The sequence below is a fragment of the Hyla sarda genome, chromosome 7, assembly GCF_029499605.1.
Source record: "Hyla sarda isolate aHylSar1 chromosome 7, aHylSar1.hap1, whole genome shotgun sequence".
Classification (NCBI taxonomy): Eukaryota; Metazoa; Chordata; class Amphibia; order Anura; family Hylidae; genus Hyla; species Hyla sarda.
In genome coordinates this window covers 226,994,772-227,010,318 of record NC_079195.1, presented here as the reverse complement: position 1 = coordinate 227,010,318, position 15,547 = coordinate 226,994,772, and the positions used below count along the sequence as shown (strand labels likewise).

At 43.5% G+C, this 15,547-nt stretch overlaps 1 protein-coding gene across 5 annotated transcripts in view; it reads left to right on the top strand.

Annotated features, from left to right (window-relative positions):
• FGGY (FGGY carbohydrate kinase domain containing) overlaps positions 1-15,547 on the top strand; it is a 207,520-nt gene that overhangs the window by 134,201 nt on the left and 57,772 nt on the right. For all 5 annotated transcript variants that reach the window (XM_056532944.1, XM_056532945.1, XM_056532948.1 and 2 more), the window contains exons 11-13: positions 744-891; positions 1,844-1,918; positions 3,600-3,720. In XM_056532944.1, coding sequence (XP_056388919.1) covers positions 744-891; positions 1,844-1,918; positions 3,600-3,720 — 344 coding nt within the window. The remainder of the gene's footprint in view (positions 1-743; positions 892-1,843; positions 1,919-3,599; positions 3,721-15,547) is intronic.

Here is a 15,547-nt window from a genome sequence, read left to right as displayed (position 1 = left end):
GCCTAAACAACCACATAACAGTGTCAGCCTAAGCAACCACATAACAGTGTCAGCCTAAGCAACCACATAACAGTGTCAGCCTAAGCAACCACATAACAGTGCCAGCCTAAGCAACCAAATAACAGTGTTAGCCTATCCAATCACATAAGAGTGCCAGCCTAAGCAACCACATAACAATGCCAGTCTATGCAACCAAATAACAGTGCCAGCCTAGGCAACTACATAACAGTGCCAGCCTAAGCAACCACATAACAGTGCCAGCCTAAGCAACTACATAACAATGCCAGCCTAAGAAACCACATAACAGTGTCAGTCTAAGCAACCACATAACAGTGCCAGCCTAAGCAACTACATAACAATGCCAGCCTAAGAAACCACATAACAGTGTCAGTCTAAGCAACCACATAACAGTGCCAGCCACAGTAGTTTCATACCAATGCCAGCACAGTGGCTTATATCAATGACTTCCCAGTTCCCCCATAACAGTGTCAGCCTTAGGCAGTGTATAGCAGTCTGACTTATATTTATTTGGCGCTCTTCACCTGAATGTACCCAGACACTTTTCTCTCCATATTTTCCATCGTCTCTGTTGACTTCTGGGGTTTCGCTGATTTATAAATAAGACGACCGTGAGGTTTCGCCATCGGATAATTACGTCTGATTGGTCGCGTTTTCCTTCTCTCCACATGTGTAAATATTTACATTGCATAGAATAACTCTCAGATTTCTCGCTTCTCTCTTAGGGGCCAACACCTGTACGCATACTTAAACCATCACCTGGACCAAATCCGGGCGGCGCGACCGCAAGACCCTCTGACTGGGGATTTGCATGTCTGGCCCGATTTTCATGGAAACCGATCGCCCCTTGCTGACCTCACCCTGAAAGGGATGGTAAGTTATAGTGTTTTGGGGGGGTTGTTTTTGTTACATGATGGGTAACAGTACAGAGCCTGGACAGCTTCCTGGACAGTCTCTTAAAAGGGTACTCCACCCCTAGACATCTTAAGATGTCTAGGGGCAAAGTACCCCTTTAAGAAGGGATTCTAAAATATTAAAGGGATACTCCACTGGAAAACAGTTTTTTTTTAATCAACTGGTGCCAGAAAGTTATCCAGATTTGTAAATTATAGCTATTAAAAAATCTTAACCCTTCCAGTGCTTATCAGCTGCTGTATACTACAAAGGAAGCTCTTTTCTTTTTGAATTTCCTTTCTGTCTGACCACAGTGCTCTCTGCTGACACCTCTGTTCGTGTCCGGAACTAAAATGGACAGAGGTGTCAACAGAGAGCACTGTGGTCAGGCAGAATGGAAATTCAAAAAGAAAAGAATTTCCTGTGGAGCATACAGCAGCTGAGAAGTACTGGAAGGATTAAGATTATTTAATAGAAGTAATTTACTAATCTGTTCAACTTTTTGGCACCAGTTGATTTGAACAAAAAAAATATAATGTTTTCCAGTGGAGTACCCTTTTAAATGTAGTCACAACTCAATATTTAGGTTTTAAAAATAGGTTGACCGTTCCGCTGAAGTCAGCACAATTTGTGATATTAGTTATATATTTCGGGGCGATAGTCTTGCAAAGTTACTCAGCTTTATACATAGGCTAAAAATGAGTACGAGAAATCGGCTTCCAATGCATCGCCTTGCTGCTGAGTAATCTGAACAAGCAGAACTGCAGAGTAAAGCACAGAGGAGGAACAGAGCAGCAGCCTTTGCCTCTGATGAGACAGGAATTGGATGTCGGACTATCACAGACGGCCCATAGACAATGCACTGGGGGTACATACAGTAGGTCGTCTCAGTTCTAGGGTCCTATTAACCTCAATCTTCTGTTTCCCGCAGGTTGTGGGGCTGACTCTGTCCAGGGGCCCGGATGACCTGGCTCTGCTGTACTTGGCCACAGTGCAGAGTATTGCGGTGAGATGAAGAGGTTTTCTTGCCTGTAATCTGATGGGATATCGATCTCATGTGTATTCATGAAAACTGATACAATGTATAATGTTCTTCTAATGGACAATACACATGGATCCCCTCCAGGACTGTGTACACATATATGATGTGTCTCTATCATTTGCATTGTTAGTAATTGGGATATTCACTACACTAAATTCTCCCCGGTCAGAAAACAGATAAACTTAGGTCATTGTTGTAGTTATCTTCTGTCTCTCTCCCTGCAAAGAAGCTCTTGTAGTAAGTTGTCTCCCTCTCGCAGCTCTTGCAGCAGTCTGTCTTCCTCTCCACAATCTATGTGTTTTAGTATGCTGTCTTTCCTTTTGCCAAAGTAACATTGTAGCAGACTGTCTTCATCTCTTAAGGAACAGCTTTGTAGCAGGCTGTCTCCCTCTCTGCAAAGCAGCTCTTGTAGCAGGCTGTCTCCCTCTCTGCAAAGCAGCTCTTGTAGCAGGCTGTCTCCCTCTCTAAGGACCCTTTCACACTACCATTGTCACACAGTACTTTGACGGCCGTCGGGACCGCCAGGGAGAATAGCGGGAGAAAAAATACTGCTTGTGCCATCTTTTTCTCCCACTAATCCCGCTGAAAAACAGCCGCGCCCAACGGACGCCATTGACTATAACCCATTTCACCCCGTCAAAATGACGGCCAACAAACTAAAATAAAAAAAGAGTTTGCCATTGCGCCCTGTCAAGAACGGCTGTTAGTGTGAAAGAAGCAGCTGTTGTAGCAGGCTGTCTCCCTCTCTACAGAACAGATCTTTTAGCAGACTGCCTTACTCCGTGCAAAGCAGCTCTTATAGCAGTCTGTCACTCTCTTTGAGGAGCAGCTCTTGTAGCATGCCGGCTCTTTCTCTGTGAAGCAGCTTTTTCAGTAGGCTTTCTCCCTTTCTACAGAGCAGTTCTTGTAACAGGCCGTCTTCCTTTTTACAGAGCAGCTCTTGTAGCAGGCTGTCTCGCTCTGTACATAGCAGCTCTTGTAGCAGGCTGTCTCCCTCTCTGAGAAGCAGCTCTTGTAGCAGGCTGTCTCCCTCTTCACAAACCAGCCCTTGTAGCAGGTTGTCACCATCTCTCTCATGGCAGGTATTCTCTCACTGAGGCTCGAAGGCTGTACCACACCCCACATGGACCAACATGACCAGCAACTCCTCTGCACACAGGCACCTGAACAGGAACCGCTTTCTTCTCTTCCTATCTCTTGAGGGCCTGCACAGCCTGGTCATGTGATCACAGCTCCTTTAAAGTAGTATTTCGGAATGTAAAAACCTATTCCCTATCCTTAGTATAGGGGATAAGTGTCAATTCCTAGTAGTCAGTACCCCCATCCCTCCTCTACGTGACCCCGGCAGTCCACAGGAAAGGGGCGTGTTCGACCACCGTACGAAGCAGCCCCCAATCTCTAGCTCTGCCATAGTGTTGCATTGAGGGGGCGTGTGATGGTCGACACATACTATTTGGCTGGAGAGCTGGGCCCTGTACCGGAAATCGCAGGGGGGGGGGGGAGTTGTGGCCTTGGGATAGGATACATTTTTATATCCCGGAGTACTCCTTTAACAGCCTGTGCTTACATCCGTAGGTTACACACCGACTTCGACTACTCCTTCACTCACTGATTTTATCCTCTTTTTATTTTTTTTGTCTTGTAGTTGGGAACCAGACACATTTTGGAGACAATGGCCTCTTCAGGCCACAACATCAGCAGTTTGTTCCTATGTGGGGGGCTCAGTAAGAACCCCCTCTTTGTTCAGATGCATGCTGACATTACTGGTAAGTCGTGGCAACAAAAAAAATAATTCTGTATATATCCTCAAATCTTCAGGAATCTGCAGTCACATCCAGAGCTGCATTCAAAATTCTGTTTTATTTTTACTAGAGTGCAGTCCCGCAGCTAAAACAACCAGGTTTATTTCAGTCCATGTCTATCCGTAGATGACTTGGCGCCATAATATTCGGCATTATTTGCAGTGGACGCAGCCCACATAGATTTTTATGGCCAAGTTTTATCTTAAGTTGGAAGATACCTGGAAACTTCAGCTGCTATGTTACATCTATCACCGTGCGGAACAAATAAACATCTGTTTCCAAGAGCAGCACGCTGAACTTTGCAGTTCTGTATGTGACGGGGTATAGGCTCCTATCAAGACACGATACCTTGTAAAGAGCTTTACTGAATATATAAAGGGGTATACTGGTGCTAGCGTAAAAAAAAAAAAATCTGGGAAAAAAAGACCATACTCACCTACCCCTGGTCCACCACAGTTCCAGTTCGTCTCCATCTGGTCCCCAATCTTCTGTCTTATGAAATAACTGCTCATTGCAGGACCTGCCGGCTCAGCCAATCACTTGCCGTAGTGGTGTCCCATCTCAGCCAGTGATTGGCTGAACCAGCGGGTCCTGTCTCAGAAGAAGAATAAAGACAGAAGATCGGGCGAGCGGACAGAGACTAACCTGAGGGGGACCAGAGCCAGGTAAGTATGGCTTTTTTTCTATTTCAGGGGGAGCAGTACCATGTTATTTTTTATTATAGCATCAGAATATCCCTTTAAGCTAATTTCTTTCAAAGACCGCTCCCTGTCTGTCTCCAGGTTGGGTGTGGTATTACAACTTGGCTCCATTCATTTCAGTGGAACTGAGCTGCAGAACCAAATCCAACCTGGAGACAGACAGGGAGAGTTCTTTGAAAGAAATGAGCTCTGTTTTTCGATTCCTGGATAACCCCTTTATTCTCAGAAATTTGGTAGAAATGAGTATGTTATGTTTTGGCTAAATGGTAGGTGACAAGCATCAGTGCGCCCATTTCAGATCCTGCGGCTTTTCCAGACCCCTGAATGACGACTGAACACTAAATATGACACAAGAGAAGGAGACATATCACCATACAGGGTTATCATTCAGCTTTCCTAGAGTACTGATAGACATTCTGTTGCAAAACTACAACTCCCAGCATGCCCGGACAGCCATTGGCTGGTTTTGCAACATCTGGAGGTCCATATTTTGGAGACCACTGTTACATTGTATAATTTTGGGGCCCCTCAGGCACCTGGAATCAGGATGCGACCACTATCTTTGCAGCGTCTGTACCTATAACCCTGTATGCGGTTACAAAATCAGAATAATCATTGCTCTATAAATAAAGAGACAGCAAAGTTTCTGTCTGCTATAAATCTGCTATTGACTTTAAAGTGGCACTCTGGTGCCAGAAAGCTATACAGATTAGTAAATTCTTTCTATTTAAAAATCTTAATTCTTCCAGTACTTATCAGCTGCTGTATGCTCCAGAGGAAGTTGTGTAGTTCTTTTCAGTCTGACCACAGTGCTATCTGCTGACACCTCTGTCCATGTCAGGAACTGTCCAGAGTAGAAGAGGTTTGTTATGGGGATTTGCTCCTACTCTGGACATGGACAGAGGTGTCAGCAGAGAGCACTGTGGTCAGACAGAAAAGTAATTCTAAAAGAAGTACTGGAAGGATTAGGATGTTTAAATAGAAGTAATTTACAAATCTGTGTAACTTTCTGGCACCAGTTAATAAAAAATAAAATAATAATAATAATAATAATATATATATATATATATTATATATTTTTTTTTTTTTACCGGAGTACCTTTTTAATAAAGGCGACCTGCAATAGCAGACACAGCCTATTTGTGGTGGCGCTGTTTCTGGAAGATAGCAGCCATGTTTTTTCTAATCCCCTACAAATCAACTGGTGCCAGAAAGTTATACATATTAGTAAATTTTTTCTATTTAAAAGTATTAATCCTTCCAGTACTTATCAGCTGCTGTATGCTCCAGAGGAAGTTGTGTAGTTCTTTCCAGTCTGACCACAGTGCTCTCTATTGCCACCTCTGTCCATGTCAGGAACTGTCCAGAGCAGGAGAGGTTTGTTATTGGGATTTTGCTCCTGCTCTCGACAGTTCCTGACATGGATAGAGGTGTCAGACAGAAAAGTTATTCTAAAAGAAAAGAACATATAGCAGCTGATAGGTACTGGAAGGATTAGGATTTTTAAATAGAAGTAATTTACAAATCTGTTTAACTTTCTGGCACCAGTTGATAAAATATATATATATATATATATATATATATTTTTTTTTTTACTTTTTAATAAAGGCGACTTTCAATAGCAGACGCGGCCTATACGTGGTGGCGCTGTTTCTGGAAGATAGCAGCCATGTTTTTCTAATCCAATACAACCTTATATAAAATTCCAGCCATTCTTCGACCCTTATCATCTCTGTTATCTGCTCCCTACATGTCACCATCTGCTGGAATCTGCTCCATCCGGTGGAATTCACACAGAGATGTGGAAACTATTTTGTTTGTTGCCTGGATACCTGGATTAAACATTCCAGGCCCGGGGCGGGGGATCACGTATCGCTCCAGGACGGGGAATCCCTTGTTTTTGTTTTCATGTCGGCCTTTGGAGAAAAGTCAAAGTTTATCAGCGGCGAATGTTTCTGGTTTCTGTTACCAGTTACTACACAGTTTATCCGGTTACCATGGAAACATTAGAAGTTTCCTGCCGGAGATACATTGTATATTCTGTGTCTGGCTGCAACAAGACGTTTCTCTGGAATAAGACCACGGAATATTTTCCAGGCCGATTCTCCCACCGTCTACAGGAGACATTTACAGATGCGATCACGCGCAGAAGTTAGTTTAGGGTGCCGTTTGTCTCCGTTTTATTAATCCCCGTTTTGTTTGCTTTTTTTGCAGACTGTAAACGGATTCAAAACAGCTTAAAAAAAAAAATCCCATTCATGTCAGTGGGATTTTTTTTTTTACAACCGTTTGTACCCGTCTGCACTCATTTCCGTTTTTTTTTTACGCCAGAAAAAATGGAACATGCAGGATTTTTTCTTCCAGCCAAAAGACGGAAGAAAAAACGGATACAGTAAATTTGACATTGAAGTCTATGGAAAATGGATGAGTCTTTAATGTCATCCGTTTGCATCCATTTTTTCCATCCGTTTTTTTGATCCATTTTTACTTTTGAGCATGCTCAAAATAAAAAAAATTATTATTATTTTTTTTTTGGTTTATTAACTGAACAAAAACGGATCCAAACGGATACAAATGGATAACATTCATTTGCATCCGTTACTGTCCGGTTTTTTTTTTAAGTCCGTTTTTAATTTTGACGGGAGAAGAACGGAATGGGTCTAGATGGCTGTGTGAATGCAGCCTAAGTAACACTTTTTTTAGGCACTTTTCCCACTATAAAATTCATCTGTTTAAAGGGGTTATCCAGGCTAAAACTTTTTTTTATACATCAACTGGCTCCGGAAAGTTAAACAGATTTGTAAATTATGAATTCGGGTAGAATACAGACATGGTGCACATCTACAATCTTGTATAATGATCCGATTGCTTCTCAGCATAATATCAAAAACGAACAGGTTGTTAGTATACATTTTTGATCAAAAAGGCCACCTATTTAGAGTGGGTCCCTAACGTCTCTAGCATAAAATGGCGCAGCCCTGGGCGGCGACCACCACCGCCGTGACACCAGTGCCCACAGAGGGAACGACCCACTGGCAGAGCGGCCCCAATGCCACCCAAACCAGTCCATGGGTCGCACCTCCCCGCAGACACGGCGCCACGGCAGCAACGGACGCCACACAGCACCACACCAGTGTGAACAGGGTGCTACAGCTCACTTGCCATGCTCTCCCAGTCAAACTGGGAGGCTGCCAGGAAAGAAATGGCCCATGTGTAGGTGTGCCCCAGAAGAAGCCTACTGGTGGCGAAACGTTGGGCAGTGGCGCTCCTCATTTGCACTTTCATACCACTAGGTAATATGAACATGCTTAATTCATGCCTTATCTATGGTTGGCTTTAACTCATTTGAGTGCTCCCTATACCGGTCATTTGTTCCCTATTTTTTTGGGTTCCTTTTTGAGGTAGTGCCCTTTTTGTGCAGTCTCTTATCTTTGTGCGTCCAGTTTTAATTCTGTGTCATTGGATGTATATGTTGTTGCATAGGCCCTTTGGCCTTCACTGTTGTAGTTTTTAACTGATTATACCTCAATAAAGTAATTGATCTGTATTCATGTTTTTTGTTCTTCTGGATTCAAATTATTATTATGGACCTCACTAAGGTGTCAGCCTGGGGGGACCTATCCCTTTAGAGAGCGTATACCTGTGCTCACGGAATCTGGCACAAAGTTGCCTCTTTGTCTTGCCAATATAGAATCTTTGGCAGGGGCAGGCCATGAAATAGACAACAAATGTAGACTTGCATGTAATTAGCTGCTTAACGGTGATGGAATAACCTCCTAGGTTGAGATATTTCGCCCCGATATTATATTTGCAGAATTTGCAAGATCCACAACGGTGGTTGCCAGTGGGGGAGAGGTTTGATAACCAGTTATCCCTGGGTAACGGAGTATGGTGTTTGACTTTTTGAGCTATTGTTGTGTTCTTACAGAATGTAATCAAAGGACGTTGTGCTGTGACCTGTCTAAGGTCTTCATCCGTAGACAGGATATTCCAATGGCGTCTTATAGTTGAATTTATGACATCATTCATTTGTGTATTCTTAAATGAAAATGTGAACCTTCGTTCATTGCTCTGTTCTTGTTTCCTCTTATTTTTATTATACTGCAGCAGATCCATCCGATTCATTTTTTCTACTTTATCATAAGCAGTCCGGATGGTGTCCAAAGGATACCCGCGGTCCAATAGCCGGGTCTGTAATTCATTTGCTTGTAAATAATACGATTCCTGTTCACTATTTAGCCTCTTATGGCACATAAATTGGCTCAGTGGGATAGCTCTCTTGGTGTGTTTAGGGTGTGAGCTGTTAAAGTGGAGAAGACTGTTGCGGGCTATTTCCTTTCTGTAACCCTCAGTTTTCAAGCCATGGTGTGTATTTAGTATCTTCATATCAAGAAATTCCAAATGACTCTGACTGAACATGCATGTAAAACGCATGTTCATAGTGTTTGCATTTAAGTAATCAACGAAGGTCTTAAAACTATCTTCTGACCCCTCCCAAAACAACAGTACGTCATCGACATAGCGTTTGTAACCCTTTATCCTCTGAATGAAGGTGTTTTTAGTGGAAAAAACATAGTTATACTCAAAAACCGCAAGAAAAATGTTTGCGAATGTACAGGAGATCGAAGTCCCCATAGCGGTTCCTGTCCTTTGTCTATATCACTGGGTGCCGTATTGAAAGAAATTATTGCTAAGAATGATGGAAATTGACTCACATACAAAATTTATGAATAAAGGGGATTTACCTGCTTGCTCAAGGAAGAACCCGACAGCCTGTACACCCGCATCAATAGGGATGTGAGTGTACATGCTCTCAACGTCTATACTGGCAAGACTGTATTCATTTGACCAAACTACATCCTGTAAATAGTGAAGAACGTCACTAGAATCTTTTAAGTGGGAAGGAATGGAGGGGAGGAGGGGGCATAAAAGCCACTCAATGTATTTTGACAGATATTCGGTTGCGGAGCCCATCCCAGCGACAATAGGTCTCCCTGGGGGATCGGTCCGCGATTTATGAATCTTCGGTAATATATACCATCTGTTTTTTTTGGAGCTGAAGGTATTAATCGCTCTGCGGTGGAGTGGCTGAGGACCCCCATCTCTACTGCCCTGCGAAGGAACGAACGAAGTATGTCCATAACTTTTTTGGTGGGATCTGATGTTAGGTGTTCATATGTCGTCTGGTCAGAAAGTTGACGTGTTGCTTCTTTATTGTATTGTGATGTCAACATTATGACAATAGAACCGCCTTTGTTGGCCTTTACAACCGTTAAATGGGTCTGCATGGATAACCATTTCAATATGCGCTGTTCTTCTGAGGTAAGGTTTTATGTGCGGTGATCCAGGGGGTATGGGGGGGTTAAAGGTAGATGGTTTTCCGCTAGTGAATCTTAAATTCTCAGAGTCTTCAAGGGTAGTTTCCATGACTTCATCTGGTGGATCAGCTAGACCAGCTAATAGCCTGATATGCGTACACTCTTCTTCATTCAAGCCGCCAACTGGGATGAATCCAAGTGGACGTATAACACAGGGCTTTTCTCCCTCTCTAACTGAGTCGGCATGGACTTGGGTTCCTTTTTTGCTGTAGAATTTATGCAGTTGTGTTTTACGTGCACCTTTGAAGAGATCTATCTCGAACTGAGTCATGTCGAAGGGTTCGCATATTCCGAAATTGAGGCCTTTTGATAATACTGAAAGACACTCTGGTGACAGCTCCTCGCCTGATATGTTAATGACGTTCATTGATCCTGGTCCCAGGTCACTGTTTTCTTCTTGATGAAGCTTCTCGTGAGGCTTCTTCCTCTTTCTTCCTCCCCTACGGGTTTTCCTCCTAAAGGGGGGTTCGTTCCTCTTTGCTGCTCAGGTTGCTGGCTTGCTGCCTTATCTTTCGCATTGTTGTGTCAGAATCCGTCGTCCAATAATCTGATGGCCGCTTCTTCTTCTGAGGTCGTCTTCTTCTATTGCTCCTGTTGTTTGGGCGCTGTTTGCGAGGTTGTTGCTGACGCCAAGAGAAAATCATGTTGTTCTCGTAATCATTCTTATTGCGTTAGAATTTGTCGCGTTTTTTCTCTTTCACTTCAACTTCAGTGACTTTAATCTTTTTATCCAGATTGTTGCTTTAATCACTTTTTTGATCCAATTTTGGACCCGTAGATTACATGTAACTATGGTTACTCACGTTTCCTGCAGACACCTTTATAAGGTAAGCGCGATGACGTGAACATTGAGGCCGGAAGAAGGACGTTCCTACGTCCGAAACAGCCGGCGTAGCCTCTGAGCGCCCCTTATCGTCTCCATTCATGCCATGGTTATCCCGGACTCGGAGCCCGTAGCAGCTTACCATCGGTGAGTGCATACTATCTCTTTGTTATCTGCATGTATTGATACTTTATCTAGTGTGTGCACCCCGCAGGTGCTGCGTATATACTGAAGTGAGTCCGGACGCTCCCAACAGTTACCTCGCGGTATTGTATGTTTGCCTTCCCCATTTATTTGGTTTGATACCTGGTGTGCTCTCTCCTTCTTGGATTTTCTAATATACAAATCTGTTTAACCTTCTGGAGCCAGTTGATATGAAAAAAAAAGGTTTTTACTGGAATACCCCTGTAACATGTGTAGGTGCACCCATTACACAATAGTCTATAGATTTGGGGTCCTGAGCAAAAAGCTTCCAGTTGTCTATTGAATTGATACTTTATCGTCTTACATAAAAGTTAATGAACATTAAACCTAAAGCCGCCGACGCTTATTTCCGTTTTTCTTGTCCTCTCCCACAATACACAGATCTGTATCAGAACGTCTCATTATATCCAATACACGACATCAAAGAAGAGACGTCTGACAGAACATGAACTGATACACTGTAACGCTTGTGGTCACTGCTGATTAATATGGCGCCACCAACATCTTCATCTCATCCTCTATTGTTAGTGTCCACTGAGGATGATGTCAGAATTTTACATGTTAAAGGTTTTTAAATCCTTAATTTCCTAAATGGTTCATTAAGTTCAGTCTAAATTGTATTTTTTGGGGATTTAATAAAAGCTGCTTCTGTAATATAACATCCCGGGATTAATGTGCGGGAACCTGTGATTTACAACGGAGATTAATATCTGACAGCAATAATAATGTGAGGGTAGCCTCAAATGTGTTCAATAGAGATCAGCGGTGACATACTAAGAATACAGCCTATCCATCACTAGAGATCAGCGGTGACATCACTGAGAATACAGCCTATCCATCACTAGAGATCAGCGGTGACATCACTGAGAATACAGCCTATCCATCACTAGAGATCAGCGGTGACATACTAAGAATACAGCCTATCCATCACTAGAGATCAGCGGTGACATCACTGAGAATACAGCCTATCCAATCACTAGAGATCAGCGGTGACATCACTGAGAATACAGCCTATCCATCACTAGAGATCAGCGGTGACATCACTGAGAATACAGCCTATCCATCACTAGAGATCAGCGGTGACATCACTGAGAATACAGCCTATCCATCACTAGAGATCAGCGGTGACATCACTGAGAATACAGCCTATCCATCACTAGAGATCAGCGGTGACATCACTGAGAATACAGCCTATCCATCACTAGAGATCAGCGGTGACATCACTGAGAATACAGCCTATCCATTCACTAGAGATCAGCGGTGACATCACTGAGAATACAGCCTATCCATCACTAGAGATCAGCGGTGACATCACTGGGAATACATCCTATCCATTCACTAGAGATCAGCGGTGACATCACTAAGAATACAGCCTTTCCATTCACTAGAGATCAGCGGTGACATCACTGAGAATACAGCCTATCCATCACTAGAGATCAGCGGTGACATCACTGAGAATACAGCCTATCCATCACTAGAGATCAGCGGTGACATCACTGAGAATACAGCCTATCCATCACTAGAGATCAGCGGTGACATCACTGAGAATACAGCCTATCCATCACTAGAGATCAGCAGTGACATCACTGAGAATACAGCCTATCCATTCACTAGAGATCAGCAGTGACATCACTAAGAATACAGCCTATCCATCACTAGAGATCAGCGGTGACATCACTGAGAATACAGCCTATCCAATCACTAGAGATCAGCGGTGACATCACTGAGAATACAGCCTATCCATCACTAGAGATCAGCGGTGACATCACTGAGAATACAGCCTATCCATCACTAGAGATCAGCGGTGACATCACTGAGAATACAGCCTATCCATCACTAGAGATCAGTGGTGACATCACTGAGAATACAGCCTATCCATTCACTAGAGATCAGCAGTGACATCACTGAGAATACAGCCTATCCATTCACTAGAGATCAGCAGTGACATCACTGAGAATACAGCCTATCCATCACTAGAGATCAGCGGTGACATCACTGAGAATACAGCCTATCCATTCACTAGAGATCAGCGGTGACATCACTGAGAATACAGTCTATCCATTCACTAGAGATCAGCAGTGACATCACTGAGAATACAGCCTATCCATCACTAGAGATCAGCGGTGACATCACTGAGAATACAGCCTATCCATTCACTAGAGATCAGCAGTGACATCACTGAGAATACAGCCTATCCATTCACTAGAGATCAGCGGTGACATCACTGAGAATACAGCCTATCCATCACTAGAGATCAGCGGTGACATCACTGAGAATACAGCCTATCCATCACTAGAGATCAGCGGTGACATCACTGAGAATACAGCCTATCCATCACTAGAGATCAGCGGTGACATTGCTGAGAATACAGCCTATCCATTACTAGAGATCAGCGGTGGGATCACTGAGAATACAGTCTATCCATCACTAGAGATCAGCGGTGACATCACTAAGAATACAGCCTATCCATCACTAGAGATCAGCGGTGACATCACTGAGAATACAGCCTATCCATCACTAGAGATCAGCAGTGACATCACTGAGAATACAGCCTATCCATCACTAGAGATCAGCGGTGACATCACTGAGAATACAGCCTATCCATCACTAGAGATCAGCGGTGACATCACTGAGAATACAGCCTATCCATTCACTAGAGATCAGCAGTGACATCACTGAGAATACAGCCTATCCATTCACTAGAGATCAGCGGTGACATCACTGAGAATACAGTCTATCCATCACTAGAGATCAGCGGTGACATCACTGAGAATACAGCCTATCCATCACTAGAGATCAGCAGTGACATCACTGAGAATACAGCCTATCCATCACTAGAGATCAGCGGTGACATCACTGAGAATACAGTCTATCCATCACTAGAGATCAGCGATGACATCACTGAGAATACAGTCTATCCATCACTAGAGATCAGCGGTGACATCATTGAGAATACAGCCTATCCATCACTAGAGATCAACGGTGACATCACTGAGCATACAGCCTATCCATTCACTAGAGATCAGCGGTGACATCACTGAGAATACAGCCTATCCATTCACTAGAGATCAGCGTTGACATCACTGAGAATACAGCCTATCAATCACTAGAGATCAGCGGTGACATCACTGAGAATACAGCCTATCCATCACTAGAGATCAGCGGTGACATCACTGAGAATACAGCCTATCCATCACTAGAGATCAGCGGTGACATCACTGAGAATACAGCCTATCCATCACTAGAGATCAGCGGTGACATCACTGAGAATACAGCCTATCCATCACTAGAGATCAACGGTGACATCACTGAGCATACAGCCTATCCATTCACTAGAGATCAGCGGTGACATCACTGAGAATACAGCCTATCCATTCACTAGAGATCAGCGTTGACATCACTGAGAATACAGCCTATCAATCACTAGAGATCAGCGGTGACATCACTGAGAATACAGCCTATCCATCACTAGAGATCAGCGGTGACATCACTGAGAATACAGCCTATCCATCACTAGAGATCAGCGGTGACATCACTGAGAATACAGCCTATCCATCACTAGAGATCAGCGGTGACATCACTGAGAATACAGCCTATCCATCACTAGAGATCAGCAGTGACATCACTGAGAATACAGCCTATCCATCACTAGAGATCAGCAGTGACATCACTGAGAATACAGCCTATCCATTCACTAGAGATCAGCGGTGACATCACTGAGAATACAGTCTATCCATCACTAGAGATCAGCGGTGACATCACTGAGAATACATCCTATCCATCACTAGAGATCAGCGGTGACATCACTGAGAATACATCCTATCCATCACTAGAGATCAGCGGTGACATCACTGAGAATACAGCCTATCCATTCACTAGAGATCAGTGGTGACATCACTGAGAATACAGTCTATCCATCACTAGAGATCAGCAGTGACATCACTGAGAATACAGCCTATCCATCACTAGAGATCAGCGGTGACATCACTGAGAATACAGCCTATCCATCACTAGAGATCAGCAGTGATATCACTGAGAATACAGCCTATCCATCACTAGAGATCAGCGGTGACATCACTGAGAATACAGCCTATCCATCACTAGAGATCAGCAGTGACATCACTGAGAATACAGCCTATCCATCACTAGAGATCAGCGGTGACATCACTGAGAATACAGTCTATCCATCACTAGAGATCAGCGATGACATCACTGAGAATACAGTCTATCCATCACTAGAGATCAGCGGTGACATCATTGAGAATACAGCCTATCCATCACTAGAGATCAACGGTGACATCACTGAGCATACAGCCTATCCATTCACTAGAGATCAGCGGTGACATCACTGAGAATACAGCCTATCCATTCACTAGAGATCAGCGTTGACATCACTGAGAATACAGCCTATCAATCACTAGAGATCAGCGGTGACATCACTGAGAATACAGCCTATCCATCACTAGAGATCAGCGGTGACATCACTGAGAATACAGCCTATCCATCACTAGAGATCAGCGGTGACATCACTGAGAATACAGCCTATCCATCACTAGAGATCAGCGGTGACATCACTGAGAATACAGCCTATCCATCACTAGAGATCAGCAGTGACATCACTGAGAATACAGCCTATCCATCACTAGAGATCAGCAGTGACATCACTGAGAATACAGCCTATCCAT